The 16,387-nt window shown below is 43.9% G+C and overlaps 1 protein-coding gene across 5 annotated transcripts in view; it reads right to left on the reverse strand.

Moving 5' to 3' along the window:
- LOC129182706 (nuclear receptor coactivator 3-like) overlaps nucleotides 1-16,387 on the reverse strand; it is a 62,489-nt gene that overhangs the window by 11,656 nt on the left and 34,446 nt on the right. For 4 of the 5 annotated variants that reach the window (XM_054779174.1, XM_054779168.1, XM_054779143.1 and 1 more), the window contains exons 2-7: nucleotides 13,796-13,876; nucleotides 6,393-6,500; nucleotides 4,705-4,865; nucleotides 3,169-3,269; nucleotides 2,913-3,087; nucleotides 197-379 (exon numbers count right to left, since the gene is read on the reverse strand). In XM_054779174.1, coding sequence (XP_054635149.1) covers nucleotides 197-379; nucleotides 2,913-3,087; nucleotides 3,169-3,269; nucleotides 4,705-4,865; nucleotides 6,393-6,481 — 709 coding nt within the window. In that variant the 5' untranslated portion in view covers nucleotides 6,482-6,500; nucleotides 13,796-13,876. Of the gene's footprint in view, nucleotides 1-196; nucleotides 380-2,912; nucleotides 3,088-3,168; nucleotides 3,270-4,704; nucleotides 4,866-6,392; nucleotides 6,501-6,940; nucleotides 7,424-13,795; nucleotides 13,877-16,387 lie in introns of those variants that run through there. The other variant, XM_054779160.1, reaches the window with a different exon arrangement.

Genomic DNA, 16,387 nt, shown 5'->3' on the forward strand with positions numbered 1-16,387 from the left:
GACCATTTTTTCTGATGCGTCGATTTGTTAGGCTTCACTGTTGTGCCTGAAGTGTGTGTTCTGGCTCATTTTTTTCATTTTTTATGTTTTATACAAATTTTAATCCAAGTTGAAGTCTTTTTCGTGGTAGACAAATTTAGTTAAATCTTTTTTTTTTTTTTTAAACTCCATTCTGACAGTGGTGATTAAATCATACCTTCCCCCTCCTCAATCATGGCCTTAGGCTGTGTGAGGGCAAAACACTGCATGGTCTCATAGCGTGGCCCTCCTGGCCCCTCCTCCATGGCTCCGTGCCCGTGGCCAAATTTGACAAGCATTCGGCAATTGAAGGTGTGACTCTTCTGTCTGGTTGCCTCATTTCCCCACGACACTCCATTTACTAGAGGGCAGGACAAAAACATAAAACCCATGAGAATTGAAACAACATTGACCCAAATTCTTCCAACTCCCAGTACCGAAAAATAGCACACAGGTATAAACTGACAGCTTGAAATTAAATGTCACAAACCGTATCCTGGCACACACGCACGCCATACTGAAACATGTATTTCCCCACTCAGATTGAGAAGCAGGTGCCTCTACTGCTATTCGGTTTCCCAGCTAAATGGACCATGGGATTATTGTAGCTAAGGTGTCGATTTCCGATATCTCTCCTTCTAAGTGTACTCGGGCGGGCAGAGGCCAGGGACACTCTGCCATCTATTCTCATTAGGGTCCTGGCTCTTCATTACAATGCACACACACATTACACACATACTGGACAAGGGTCACCTTCAGGAGAGCGGAGAGGCAGAGCAGGAGAGTGAGGCAACCTTAAAAGTGAAACCAAACTGTTCTGCAAGGTCTGTGTGAAGTCTCATCAAGGCCTTGAGTTGTTAGCAGGTGGATTGTGTTTGGCAAGTGCAGGGAGGATACAAGACTCTGGGGATATGTCAGGATAGCGATTTGTGGGGTTGACATGGCCTTGTTTTTTCCACCTCAGCACAGCATAGCCACAAGAGAAAACGATGACCCTCATATAAAACTAGTCCAAAAACAACATCACATATGCACATGTTATTGTTGCTGAGATTTAGTGCATTTTACTGTTAGTGGCGTGGTCAGTGGCAGTCATCCTGCAGGAATGTGCAGCGAGAGCTCGTTTCATTCACGGCTCCAAAAGCCTAATGATGTGAGGAGCAGCAGAGCGAGACACAATGAGGGGTGGGAGTGTGGACACAAGCATGTTGAGAAACACACAACTGTAAGAGTCAGCTCATTTGGCAGTCATCTCAGGCAGGAATGAGGCCGAGACAGTTTGGAGAGGCGTAGGAGGAAAGGTATGATAGGGACGGTGTAGGAGAAAAGGAAGAACATGTGAGATGTTTCAAAGAGCAGTTGGAGCCTGTGCTGTTTAAAAGTAATGTTGTGGTGTTTATGGAGTGGGGGGCTCAGTCAAACACGCATTCATATGCCATCAGCTTCATAAACAATACAGTGTGCATGCTCATGGGGCTTAATGGAAAAACACCAAAGACACAATCCCATGTCTGCCTTCTAAATATAAGAAGTGAGACACATACACAAACAAACTCATTGATGTGAGGGGGAGGAGCGTGCGGAGGTGCATTATTCAGCACTAAGTACTTTCCAGATGGCTGCCATGGGATCTGAAATAGAGCTCAGGCCTGTTTTACACTGTCTGGACCACTGAGTGTGACTGGCAGCTGTGCTGCGCTCTGCCTGCATCGCACCAAGTGGGCGGGTGCTTTCGTGCACATGTGTGTTTGTGTCAGGTGTGTTGTGTATCTCTCTGAAAAGATACTTCCCCGGAGCACGTCATTATGTTGGGGAGTTAAACACAAAGAAGGATAATACATAACTGAGTGAGTTTACACTGGTGCTCAAGTGGAGGTGGCATATTCGCTTGTTTTATACCGTTGCTCTGTGGAAGATGTTGTGATAGGTACTGTAAGGTCTGTGTGTGTGTACAGTGGGGCCTCCAAAGTCCAACCCCAAAAAAGTATAATAAATGTATAAAAATGAGTACTTTAATGAAATTAAAATAAACATGCGTGTCCTGTGACTGACTGGTGACCAGTTCAGGGTGTACCCTGCTTCAGTCAGCTGGGGTAGGCTCCGACCATAATGAGGACAAGCTGTGTATATAATAGATAATAGATGGGTAGAAGTCAACCAGCACCACAGAACAGGTTGTGTTTGACTTTGGAGGTTCCACTGGATCAGGTACTTGCAATGCCGTAACATTCATCTCTGAGCTGCTGCTACTATATACGGACTAAAGTAAGAGAACTGCTGCAGGAAGGGAAAATGGAAGAAAATTTGGAGTGGATCCTCCTTAGCAGCAAGCTTTCACTCTTCTATGAAGACTTGTGTGTATCTGCTAAAAAACGAAAAGGGCCTTCCCCAAACTGTTCCCACAAAATTGGAGGCATGTGATTGTACAAATTATTCCTGTCAGCTGCTGAATTGGGATTCAGTTGGTACTGCTAAGCTGTCGTCCTAACTCTTATTAATTTGTCCATATGGAAGAAACTCGGCTTCTCTTAACCAGCGAAAAGCTGGTTTGCGTCATCATAGTAATATCGGGTTGGAGAGAATGCATCAAAATAAATCCCACAAGGTCAGTGCCTAAGTCAGACAGGATGTTCATTAGTACAGGTGTACAGTTTATACTTTTTCCAGAAGGATTTCTGATCCACTCGGAAAAACAAACCATCTTAACAGGCCGTGCTTAGTTCTACACTAAAAACTAGAGCAACTAGAGTTAGAAACCAATAATCAAAGAATTTAAGATTTAAGAGGAAATGATTTGGTGTTGAATATGCAAATAAATGCGGGATTAAGCCGCTGTTTTGAAGAGGCCTTTGAACATACAACAGTCTTTCAACCACTGCTCAGTGGAAACTCACTGTTGGTCTTGGGCAGGTTCTTGTGGAACTCATCCCTGTCTTCCTCGTGCAGAATGTTGTACACGCTGGTGTTAATGAGCTCGTCCTGTTTGTACTGCAGGTACTGTGTCACGTTGTCCGACACAAACACAATGCTGCCCTCGCGGTTCACCACAAACAGGAAGCCGTCCAATGCCTGGTGGCGCAGTGACAGGAAGGCACCACTTGTCAAAAACAGAAGCTTGAATTCACAGTAAGGTGGGGGAGCTGGACTCACCTGCAGCAGGAGCGGCCCGAGGTGGTCCTTGTCAATGACTCCTTGACCTGTTGAGGAAACATCTGATTTCTGAACATCGTCGTCACTGGTTGAAGCTTTGCCTGTAAGGGAAGAGAATGAAACTGTATTAAAACACGTGGAATATCCCAGTCCAAAAATAGAGTACAACGCAAGCTGAGAGCAAATGTACCAGAAACTATCACAAGACATTCCCTACTGAAGTCAATCCAGCAGGGGGCAGTGTTTCTCAAGCTTCAGTATATACAGTATATATTTTTAAGTACAGGTAAAGGAGGGAGGCATACGAGGGGGCAGGTTTCTGTAAGAAGCCCATCAGGAGGAGTCGAGGGCTGGGCGCATGTGAAGCAGGTAGCAGCCGTCCTCATGCTTTATATTCAGTGTCAGACTCAGAGGAAGTGTCTGGTAGGCTGAGTCGGAGAGAGGGAGCGTGGGAGAGAGCGAGAGAGGCTCTGTGAGCTGTAATGGTGAAGGGGCAGGAGTCGAGACACCTGAATTAAGAGTGGGGGGATCGTTGTGTAGAAACAGACTGCTTTTCAAATAAACGATGTGTGAAATATACATATGGCATTTTGGTTGTTGTAATAGTGGCTGCCTGTCGCCTGCAGCAATTATACTATCTGATTAGCTCCTGGGGGGGCACAGATACCCACACAAAGAAAACACACAGCGCTGCCTTAAGCTGGGCACTTTGAAGTTAAGACAAGGAAGTAGAGGTTACAAACAAAACCAGGCAGAGAAATAGATGAAAAAGATAACTGCAACTTAACATAAAAGCAGAGAGCCAAATAAAAATCTGCATGGCAAGCAAGTGACAGTGAGACAGAGAGAAGTAGAACAGGTAGGACGCAAGAGACGAGTCCAAAAGCCCGTGTCATGTCTGTCTCCACTTCCTGTAACTATGGCAACCTGTCAGCAGCCAGTCAGGGCCAGCTGTAGCCTCTTCCCCTTCCTGTCGAGGTGGCAGACTGACTGAGCCACACAGAAACAAAAACAACCAGCACTAATTCCCCCTTTAATATACCCCTTACAGATCAAATTTAAACGGGGTTAAATCTAAAAGTTAGTTGATTTTCACCAACAGAACCAAAAGCAGCTGTAATACAACTGATGATTTGACACTTTGGCAAAATGAATGCGATTACCTGCGAAACGCTCAATTAAACAGCCCCTTGTGAGGCCAGCACGCAGCTGTGTGTGCACCTAGTGTACACACACACACACACACACACACACACACACACACACACACACACACACACACACACACACACACAATGTGCATAAATGACAGGTTGACAAAGCACTGCCAATGTTTCCTTCCAAACAAACAGTTGAAGCTGTGAAATTTGAGGGAGATGAATGACTGATTCACCCTTGCACCTGGGCTCTGTAGTATATGCACGTGTGTGTGTGTGTGTGTGTGTGTGTGTGCCCCAAGAGATGTGTCGTACCACTTGCTTCGCTCCACACCACCTTTTGTCACACAACTTCCCAACAATTCATCAGACAACTCACCCTGCTCTTTGATCTGGCGGATCTGGCGGACTGTCTCTTTGAGGATGGCACATTTGTCTGGTTTGACATTGAAACTGTCGATGTCGCTGAGGTTGGCCGAGATCAGCTCCGCCAGCTCCTCGATATATTTGCTTTCCTGCTCCCGCCGCTTCCTCTCACTCCTACAGGGGGCAACATGCAAAGTAATTACCCTCCTTCCAAGAAATGTGCTGCAAGCATGTGACCACAGCGACTAATAATATTCCTGCAGATTTTGGATGAAAATCAGTACAGACATAACATATTAAGTAATGAAGTAATCCCTTGTTTATTGCGGTTCAGTGGTTCCAAACCCGACCGTAATAAATGAAAAATAACTGATAAGTGGAATGTATGACTCCTTATTTAGTGAGAGAACAAAAAACCTGTTCATGACCGTATAAATACAGTTGTTAACATCCCTATACATGAACTAACATCCCTATAGTCACATTTATACCCATGTTACACAATATCGTAGACATAATAAGAGTAAATAAGCCATTTAAGACATACTGTAAATTTAAGACTTGTGCTCGTGTATGTTGCTATAAATGTATTTCGTAGGGGAGCAGAGTAAGCGAAGGACATAAAGTGAAGTCGGGAGTTCCAAGTTGAGTTTCTCTGTGTTACTGCCGCAACAGTAGCCCATCTTTTGATTAGGGATTATTGTGGCTGTTGTGAGATAATTCAAACCTGTAATAACAGCCTGTTGCTCCAGAGATCAAGTCTGGCGATTGTGTGTCTCACCGAACATTACAGTGACATTACTGACAAAGAGTGACTAGTGTAGAATACTGCGTCAACGTCTTTTGAATGCCTTATATTTGTATTTTACTTCATTTTGCCATTTTTACTCTTGGAAATGCTTAACTTAGGCAGAAAAAAATTAACATTAGTATAAATATATATATGTTTTGACTAATAATAGGCTGTATTCAACAAAGAAACAGCGTGATTTAATTATATATATTTGAAAAACTGTGATAGTGAAGTCACAAAATTCCAACCGCAAAGTGGCGAGGGACAACGTTTAAATAGTAGATTGAGGACCGTTCGTACAACAAAACAAATTTTTGTGCCATATTTCACAAAGCAATATGCAGAAATAAACATTTCTACCATGCATCACACACAAAAAAATTGAAAAACTGCAATATGATGTTACTGTCATGTGTTGTGCTTTCTACTGGGTCAGTGGGAACAGGGTTGCCGTACTGTGCCCAACTAAACTAAGCAAAAGCCTACAGAATGCACAAAAAAACACTTTCATTGCATATGATACAATGCCAAAATGACCTCTCACTTGATTTACCACTTAAACAATTCCCTGGTGAATTTTCTGTCTCAAAAAGAAGTTTGAGCTAGCAACTGGACTGTGTTAGTGTCAGAGTCTCTTTATGACAATTTTTGAAATTTAAACAACAGCAGAGAAAATAAGCCTGCTCTTGATCAAAATGTCAAAGTCAAAGCTTATACATGAAAGTAGATGAATGCTGCTTAATTCCCTCCTTTTGTACTCTACATTACAACAATAAACGATTCCGACATGCAAGACTCCAAACTGATGAGATACAGTATATTAGCTGGATAAGTCAGAGAAAAATGCTTAAAAATACTGGGAAAGGACCGACATGATCTTCTCTATTTTGCTGATCAGTCACACTCACCCAAGACCAGGCGTGTCACAAGTGGAGAGTTTGCGTTTCCGGTTTTCTGAGCTCAGAGGTTCCATGGAGTTCTCCCCCAAACCGCTCATCGTGTACACATATCAGCACCTGCATAGAAGCATGAAAATAAGACGTTAAAAGCACTGCAGAGCAGCTATGTATTGCAAAGTGTGTGAATTGTGAATTTTCCTATTGAAGTTGGCAGGAATAATGACCGCAGGGGCCAGTTGCACATTGTATATAGCACAGAAAAGTACACATCAGAACAAAATATGCTCATATCACGCATGTCATCTTCTCCTGGCAGCCAGTGACGAACACAAACACGTCTGGTCGATCTTTTCCGCTGAGAAAATGAGCATAATAATGTGAGATTTTGTTTGTTTGTGTGTGTGTGTGGGCCTGTGCACATGGGAGTGAGTTCATCAGCTCATATGGTGATCACACACACACACACGCATGCACGCACACACGCACGCATGCACGCACGCACGCACGCACACGCAGGATTAGCAGTGTCTGATGAAAAGCCATGCTGCACAACTAACCCCGTTAGACAGCCGTCTGTCTCCCATAATGCATCACGTTTCTCCAGGAAGTGAGCTGATAAAGGTTGTTGGAAGGCGAGGCAGATGGGAAGAGAGGAGGAGGAGGAGAAGGAAAGGAAGATATAAAGGAGGGAGGGAGAAGCCGCTGCTGTGACGTGGGATCTGATTGGTCACTTTCTTTGCCACAGTGACAGCGACAGGCACTTGGGAGAGGTGAGAGGAAGGGGGAGACACAGGGGGGATGGAGCAGAGTGATCACAACTACAGCAGGAGATAGAGAAAATGTAGAGGAGTAAAAATAAAAGGTGTGGGGGGTGGTTGAGAGTGAAAATAGGCAGCAGGAGGAGGGGAGTGAGCAGGGAGAAAGAGATACTGTAAATGCATGTCAACACAGGAACAGGTGAGAGGGAACGCAGGAAGAGGAGGAGATTGAGTGTGCATGCATGCATGTGCAGTGCAATGAGTGGCCTGAAAGCCTCCAGTACCCCACTTAACCTTCACAGCCAGAGAAGCTTTTTCATTCCATTGATTACATGGTTATCCTCTGACCAGAGTGCCGCCTCTGCTGCATAGCAAATCAGGCCAATGGTAGCAGGGAGACGATGGCCTCTTATTTAGTCATCACGCGCTGCCGTCTTCTGATGCCCCCTCCAACATGTCTCATTTATTTCTGAGAATAATCTTCAAAATCAGCACGGAACATCATCTTTAGTTGATGTGAGCAGCAAACACCCAGCTAGGAAATGGGGTTAATGTGTTAACGTTGCAATGCGGCCATTTTAAAGAGGAATAATATAAGAGCCAGTTTCAGGCATGTCTCCAAGCACAGGTGAAGCTGTTGTGTTCCCTCACAAGGCAACAAGAGGGAATTCTCTCAAATCTAACTCTAAAGCCGTGCAGATCCTCTCGCTAAATCTCCTTCCTGCTTTTGAGTTTCTCTCAGATTTCTCTTTAATCTCTCCCATGAGCACCTCCTTCCATCTGTCTGTCGGCCTCATTGCTTTTGTCTGCTTGCTACCTGGTTGTCTTGCTGCTTCTCCACCTGTCTGCCTCCTTGCATGCTGCTCACCAGCACACAACCACTCACACACTTGCTGCTGAGGAGGGGCAAAAGCAGAGGCATAAAGTCAGAGGGTTAGAGTAGAAGTCCGTCTTTGCTGCTACCCTTCCAGTTTGCCTGCCTGCCAACCTCTTGATGGAGCTCTACAAACGGGAGTCGCTCTAATTGTGGAGTGAATGAGGCAGCCCTAGAGAATGGTTGATTATGAGGCTGCTGAATGCCCGGGGGAAATGGGTCACCTCCAGCCTGGCGCGGGCCGCCCGCTTTTTCCAGTGTAGGGAGAAAGTCAATTACACGCCACAGGCAGTGGGACCTGGTGGCACAGAGGCAGGGCTGTACTGGGCACAATGCAGCAGCAGGGGGCAGTGGGAAGGAGACGCCGAGCTAGGCAATGGGAGATGGAGTTGGCAGCACGGAAGGAAGATGGAAATTTAAAGAAGCCATACAGATAAAGTAGGTAAGTAATAAAGTACGGCCTTATGAAATCTCTTTTGTCCCCCCAAATTCCGCTTTTTGCCTAACATGTTTTCATATCGATAAGTGTCACAAAAAACAGACAATCCGTGGACAAACAGTCCAGCCTGAATGCCTGAGCCTGTTGGCCGAACCATGTCAAAAAAAACACAGCAAACTCAACAGTCCTCTGCAAACACACACACACACACACACACACACACACACACACACACACACACGCACACACAGCACACATCATGTTCAGAAACGGTCGGAAATTACAAAATTATTTAAATGACACATAATTGGCAGGGCGCTGATCCTCTGAAATTGACAGTAATAACAAAGCAGTGTAGTGGTCTTATTAGTGAGATGGAAAAGTTGCTGGTTCCTTTTATTTTTTCATTACTGTTTCATTTAATTTATGTACTTTGTGTTTTACTTGTCTTTTTTATGTCCTTCATGTGTTCTGTGTACAGTGTGAGTGACTTAATTTGAGTTAATTCAGGTATAATTTAGGTGCAAGATCCAACTTACAGTACATCAAACTTACACCACTGTCTAGGAACAAGACTTAACATACATACATACATACATACATACATACAGTAACATGAGGACCACCTATACATTTCTACTTATTCTTACAAGCTGAGAGGAACATACACGACCCATGAATGTACCTGTATTGTACCGCTTCATCATAGGAAGCAAAAGTATTTTGCTTCCAAATATCAATACATTCAAATGTACAAGTAATGTCAAAACATTTTTCTGGTAGTAAATCTGTATAACGGTCAATTGTGGTGTGTTTTTAAGAAGTACATAGAATCTTCACTTGCACTCTGCGTGGACATGACATGTTGAAAGAAAAAAATCATGTGGTTGAAGAGGACTCATACGTATTACAGTAATCAGACTTGGGGTAGATGTTGGGAAGCAGCTCATACGAGTGGTTGCAAAGCAGCAGCGTGTGGCTGGGCCATAGGAGTAGATTTTATTGCAGTAGTAAGACATGCAATACAGTGTAGATAAGTGTAGCATGCACCACGTAGATGTGCAGACCTACTGTATGGTAGCTTAACACTTGAGGCCCCTTCCAAAAAGTCTTTGCTACAGTGACCAAAAATCACTGAAGTTGAAAGGGGCTGGTCATTTTGTTAAAGTAAGTCAAACTTCGTATTTTTTTACAGTTCGGACTTGCCACCGAGTGTCAAATTTATGAATTATGAAGGTCGAGCTGCTGTTTAAAAATGACAGCTAAATCGTACTTTTGGGCAGTCTGAAAGTAAATAGCAGAGACAGCCCACTTCCCACGTGAGTCACAGTAGAGGGGAAATAAAGACAATGCAACAAACGCCCGTAGTGAAATTATTTCATTTTTTAGTCAGTTCATATTTTTATTAATACAAAGTTAAGTACTGGGTTTTCCCATAATGTATTCAGTTAATGATTCGATTCAGGGTCAAACTCTTGGGTTTGTCTGCTTTTACACAGACAAGTGTGTGCCAGAGCGTCAAGGTTAACACTGGGAACTGAGTAAATGAAAATTAAAAAGAAAAAAAAAAAAAAAAAAGCAAAGTGTTTTGTTGTCTCTGCCGCACCGGCTGGCATGCCATTTCCTGTTTTCATTCGATGAACGTAGCGTTTAAGGTAGTGGGAATCGGTGTGCTCAGTCTCATGGTGGCCACCCCTTCATGCCACTCATTCTTTCATAATCTCTGTTGACAAAACAGGAGGCACATGGCCCTGTTGGCCATGCAAACACCAGTGTCACACTAGTGTCGCACCAGTGACATAAGATGTTTAGAATCACCTTAAAATAAATATGAGTATAAAATAATAACCTACTTTAGCGCTCTATGACATTGGTGGACCAATGTACTAAGGCAAACACTATTGTTGAGACTTGTGTGCAGTGCTGGTACAAGCTTGTCTTCATACTATAATGATCAGACAATATTAATTTCAAGACATGATGCTGTAACAAACACGTAAGTTCAGCAGTTATTGGCTTCACCGTGTATTTACATATGTATTTAATTTACAGTTCTCAAAAGTATTATTTGGTCTCAAAAAACATTGACAATAATAATATTATTTAGCGTCAACTGGTGGGACAATAAAAATGTAAAAAAACGCATGAATGAATAAAAAAGTTTGTCTGTCCAGTCATATTTCATTGTACTTTTTAAACAAATTTATGTTAAAAACACGTCTCATCTCCTGGACCCCATTTCCTTTTTCTATTCTCGGTGCATCTGTATTGGAGTCATCCCTGGTGAACGAGAGGGTCACTTCCCTACACCTTCGGGTTGGGGAAGGGGTCCTGATGTCGTTTGTGCGTACCCAGCCCAGCCTACTTGGAGTCTATCGGGGGGTGCTGGAGAGCATCCCTGCTGGTGACTCCGTAGTTCTACTGGGAGACTTCAATGCCCATGTGGGCAATGATAGTATGACCTGGAGGGGCGTGATTGGGAGGAACGGCCTCCTTTACCTAAACTTGTAAGGGGTAGTGTTAAGGACTTCTGTGCAAACCACAGTTCGTCCATAACAAACACCATGTTCGAAAATATGGATGTCCATAAGCGCACCTGGCATCAGGACACCCTACGCCGCAGATCTATGATCGACTTTGTAGTGGTATCATCAGACCTGCACCTGCATGTTTTGGACACGCGGGTAAATAGAGGGGCTGAGCTGTCAGACCACCCGGTGATGAGTTGGACTAGATGGCGGGCGAGGATGCCGAACAGACCTAGCAGACCCAAACGTGTAGTGTGGGTGTACTGGGAACATCTGGCAGAGCCTCCCACTCATTAAGTCTTCAACTTTCACTTTTGGCAGAGTTTCACCTGCATCCCAGGGGAACACAAGGATATCAAGTCCAAATGGGCCATATTCCGTACCTCCTTTGCTGAGGCAGCCGATCTGAGCTGTGGCCGCAAGTTGGTTGGTGCCAGTCGTGGCGGCAAATCCCGAACCTGATGATGGACACCGGAGTGTAGGGCTGCCATCAAGCTGAGGAAGGAGTCCCATCGAGCATGGATTGCTTGTGGGGCTCCTAAAGCAGCTGACAGGTACCGTCAGGCTAAGCGGCACACGGTTTCGGTAAAGGTTGAGACAAAAACTCGGGTGTGGCAGGAGTTTGGTGAGGCCATGGAGCACAAGTTTCAGTCGGCCTCAGAGGTTCTGGCAAACCATTCGACGACTCAGACAGGGGAAGCAATGCCCGGTCCACACTCTTTACTGTGAAGATAGAGGAGGCCTGCTGACCTTGACTGAGGATATAGTGGGGCGGTGGAAGGAATACTTTGAGGCCCTTCTCATGGAGGAAGCAGAGTCTGAGGACACAAACACAGACAGGTCCATCACTGATGTATCTGGGGTAGTCGGAGGTGGACGAGTTTCGCCCTGAATTCCTAAAGGCTCTGGATGTTGAGGGACTGTCTTGGCTGACACGTTTCTTCAACATTGCGTGGAAGTCGGGAACAGTACCTCTGGTTTGGCAGAGCGGGGTGGTGGTCCCCCTTTTCAAGAAGGATGACTTGAGGGTGTGTTCCAACTATTAGGGAAAATTTTTGTATTTTAACATGTTTATTGTTCCACAAATTGACACTAAACCATATTATTGTCAACATTTTTGGAGACCAAATAAACCACTGTTATGATAATACTAATACAAAATATAATAATGCAACATTTCCTTTGATATGTCACCTTTTACTCTGTAAAGTTGCGGAATTGGCTTTTTATGTCATTTCTGCAATGAGCCATGTTCCACAGGTTTCCAGGTGATAGCCAAGTGTGTCCAAGCTCTGCCTTCTTGGCTCTGTTGAGTTGGTTTGCATTGTAGAGGGGTTTATGCAGCTCTCGGAGGCGAAGCTCCACTCCAGCTCGCCTGTGCAGTGGATACTTCACCTTTGTTGACCGCTTGTATTTAATTACCACATAAATGCATGACGCCTGAAACACTTAGTGTCTTTCATTTTAATGCGCACCCCTACTTGCCAAATATAGCTGCCAACATGGACCTCTTCTTTGTACAAGGTGTGTTATGAAGTTGGTGCTCAGCCAAAGCTGAACGTAAATACAACCGCTTGGTGAGTAAGTACATAATACGTTACCAGTAGTTGTGAATTGCAGATGACTGGGATGTTTATTACAATTTTAATAGTCTGCTGCCTTAACTTACCTTCCAAACACATCTGCTCTACTGAGCTTCCTCACCTGTAAAAGTTTGTTTTGTCTTGCTTGTCAGTCAGCACCATGCATGTACAGCTTTCACTGTTGATTGGCTGTTAACCGTGACATGGCTCTGCGTGTAACCAATCAGATGACAGATGACGGAGAACTGCAAGACAGAGCTGCTCGGCTCCGTCAGAGCCAAAATAACCAAGTTTTAAATTGATCTGTTATCGTCCGTCAGAGTAAGAACAAGGCAGTCGCCAATATGTGTCAAAATGCCGAATATCGGTTGATCACTAGCCCACCCGTGTCTGGTCCTCCCCCACTGCCACACACACATACATTGAAGGAGACGCCTTGACCAGGTGACATCACACAAAACTATCGCAAGATTTAAAATACAGCAACAAATGGGGCGAAATAAGAGGATACACGTGCTCTTCACAGGATTTGTTACTTGGGTTACAACAAGTATCAGTCATCGTGATTTTTTAACAATATAAGCATGTACAGGTATATGTACAGTACCTGTGCAACTGCTGCGATGAACAACCAGCTTTTGAAAAATGCCGATAAGCTAATGTACGCAAAAATAAGTAGAGCGTTTTTTGTTTCTAAATGCGGTTCAATCCTGTCTTTCCGCTGGCCTTACATTTATTCACCCGTTATCTGCGCGACAACAGAGCATGAACAACACCCTGTGAACCAAAGTGTGAGTGTGGTTTGGTTAAGTCTGCGCACGCGCTCCTGTGGTGTCACCTGCAGACGGAGGTAAAAGATTAATGCTCTCCTTCGGCTACAGTGGCAGGCACAGCACAAAAAATAATTTGATTTCTCCTCCTGTGTCTATGCTGCCTCCTTACACTTCATTTTTTCATCTGCCTGAAAAGCATCCTCTTTTGTTTCCCCTCATGTTCGCGCCGCTACTGAGCAATCCCACCTCCCATCTTGTTGTAAACCGTGAAAACATCCAAAAAGACTCAAACCCACCAAAACACCTCCATAAAACATTAGCATCAGAAAACAAATGCAGCTCTCTGTATTTCAGGACAGGATGTTGCAAGAATGTGGCAACAAAAAGAAACTGTCTCTGGTAAATGGCTCAACCTAGCTGGCCGTTGCCATGCCAACCATATGGGATGATAGCCCACCTTGTGATAGTGCTGAGGCAATGGACAGATTCTCCCCCCACTCTCTGGGGGTGTGGTCCTATCGGGGTTGGTCAGTGGAATCTGGACGTAAAAGAGAAAAACATAGTTGATATTAACAAATATTTAATACACATAATTTATTAGTCCCCAACACCTTTATTTATCCAGGTTTGATCCCATTTTGCAAGTGGGACCTGGCCAAGAAGGCAGCAGCAGTTGCATTTAAAACAAGCAAAAAAACAACACATACAGTCAATACACATAATGTACAATCACAACAAGCGCACATAAAACATTTAAATAAACTGCAAACACTTTATGACAAGCAGCAACACACACATTTGGAAAAAAAATGTTTGCAAAGACACCAAAGTTTAAATATGTGTTCTTTACAACTGTTGATTTATCAATGAAATGGTACAACATAGTCATTACATCCTTTCCCTAATCCGCAAATATCATATAACACTGGCCAAAGACCAAAAAAAGCAGATTGGGCAATTTGTGCTCTAATTCCACAAGTACCTATTAGGGTAATTTGTGTCAATTTAAACCCTGATAAGAAACAACGTGTGTGTATTTTGGTCACACTGGGTTGTTAAGTGCTCAACAATCACAGGAGAGATCCCATGGGGGAATTGAGTGTGTAACCATGGAGAACGCTGGGCGTTTCCATGACACCCTGTCATCAGTAAAGCACACCACCAGGATGTCTCATGTTCACTTTTCTGCTGTATCGGAGTGCGTGTACAATAAGGAAATACAAATTAGGGCATCACTGAATTTCAGGACAAAGTGCATATTTACAACCGAGCACTGCTTGCATACACCTTTCCCAAGAGTGTGTGCCTAACTGGTGTAATGTGTTTACACGTGTGCATGTGCTTTCATGTGCCATTGACCGTCAGTGACCTGACCGCTGGTTGCACTCATGATTAGGAGCAGATGGGGGATGTCAGAGTATGTGTGTGTGTCGGAAGGAGGAGGGAGGCGGCTGCTCTACTTTAGGTGATGTATGGGCTCTAACACACTAACAAAAGACCCTCCGTCAACCTGTGTTTCCGATTAATTGAGAGTGGGGACAAATCGAGCTGGAGACCGCCATCTTAAGCGCGCACCAGCAGGAACAAGAGAGCCTGCGTGTTGATTACTGCTCCTCGTGCTAACTTTGAAACAGCCATGAAAAGCGGAGTGAATAAAAATGTTAGTTAATGGCCTGTGGTGCCGCTCATGCAGGCGTAAGGAATATAAAAGGCGCTGTGAAAGCGCTGGAACATGTACAGATTTAGTGGCAGAGGCCTTTTCACGTCAAACTCTCCCTCTCTCATCACAAGCATGTTTACCTCAATTACTCATCACGGAGGGGCCTTGCTGCATGAATGTCTACATGCGTGCATTTCACCACTGCACTTGAGCAATAAATACCTTACACAACAGCATCTTCCTCTTGTATAAGAGGTTTAAAGACGCAATAAAGACGCGGCCAGTTTACAGTTTAGTGAAGACGTTCATAGAGAAGCCAATAATTTCATGAACTTAAACTATGGAGTGCGTTATTAGGGTGCTTTTCAGAACATATAAAAATATGTTCGGAGAAGCTGCAATAACACGGCAGCAAGTTGGATTTGACATTACAGTAGCAATATGATGCAATGCGTGTTACTCTTTATAAGCAAGTTGTTAAACTGCTCATGACACCAAAAAAGGTTCATACTCCTGTCACAGGTAAATAAGATGGATTTGCTGATTTTGAAACTCCCCCCGCTCGCTTTCTGAAGCGACACCATCTTGGCTGTGACGTCTCTACCAGAATACGTTCAGGAAACCGAATGCAAACAAATGCAGCCTTGAAAGTGACATATTCACAACAATAACACAATAATAACATTCACTGATATTGTGTTGGGATGACTATGATATAACACACACACACAAAATTGGCCACAAGTATGTTTGACTGTCTGTCAGTAACAATGACAGCTCTATGCACACGCAAAATACAATACCAGAGAGCAGCCGATAGCTGCTTATCTAGCCCTGAAACCCCATATTATTATTCAAAGAGTCGTATAATAGGTCTAGTAAAAAAAATATGGATTTACTTACTGAAACTGACAGATCAACTTGAAGATATCAAGATAGGCTAAAAAGACAAGTCACTGCGATCTATGCTTAGCATGAAAACCCACGGTATTATTCTAAGATTCATAGTGACGCTGCAATCAAAGACAACCATTTGAATTTATTTGCAATTGATGTGAAACGGATGTGGGGTAGGATTAAATAAGCTTTGCTTCTTCCTACTCCTTTTTGGATATGTACAACAGTAAATTGTACTATGTGATGTATTCCAATGTAACATGTATGCAAGTTCAAAATAAATTAAACTATTACCATTAACATGTCTGAAATACGCCCATTGGTACACCTGTTACCACACAGACGAGGGCCCTCAGTCATGAGGGATGCCCGCTGCAACATCTGCACGTAAGCAGCTGCCGTTTGACGACCCTGCACCACCTGAAGCTCCAGTGTTCTACTGAATGAAAAAGCACCCCAGATCATGATGGACCCCCCTCCACTGTGCCAGAT

Source organism: Dunckerocampus dactyliophorus, chromosome 1 (genome assembly GCF_027744805.1).
Source record: "Dunckerocampus dactyliophorus isolate RoL2022-P2 chromosome 1, RoL_Ddac_1.1, whole genome shotgun sequence".
In the NCBI taxonomy this organism is placed as follows: domain Eukaryota; kingdom Metazoa; phylum Chordata; class Actinopteri; order Syngnathiformes; family Syngnathidae; genus Dunckerocampus; species Dunckerocampus dactyliophorus.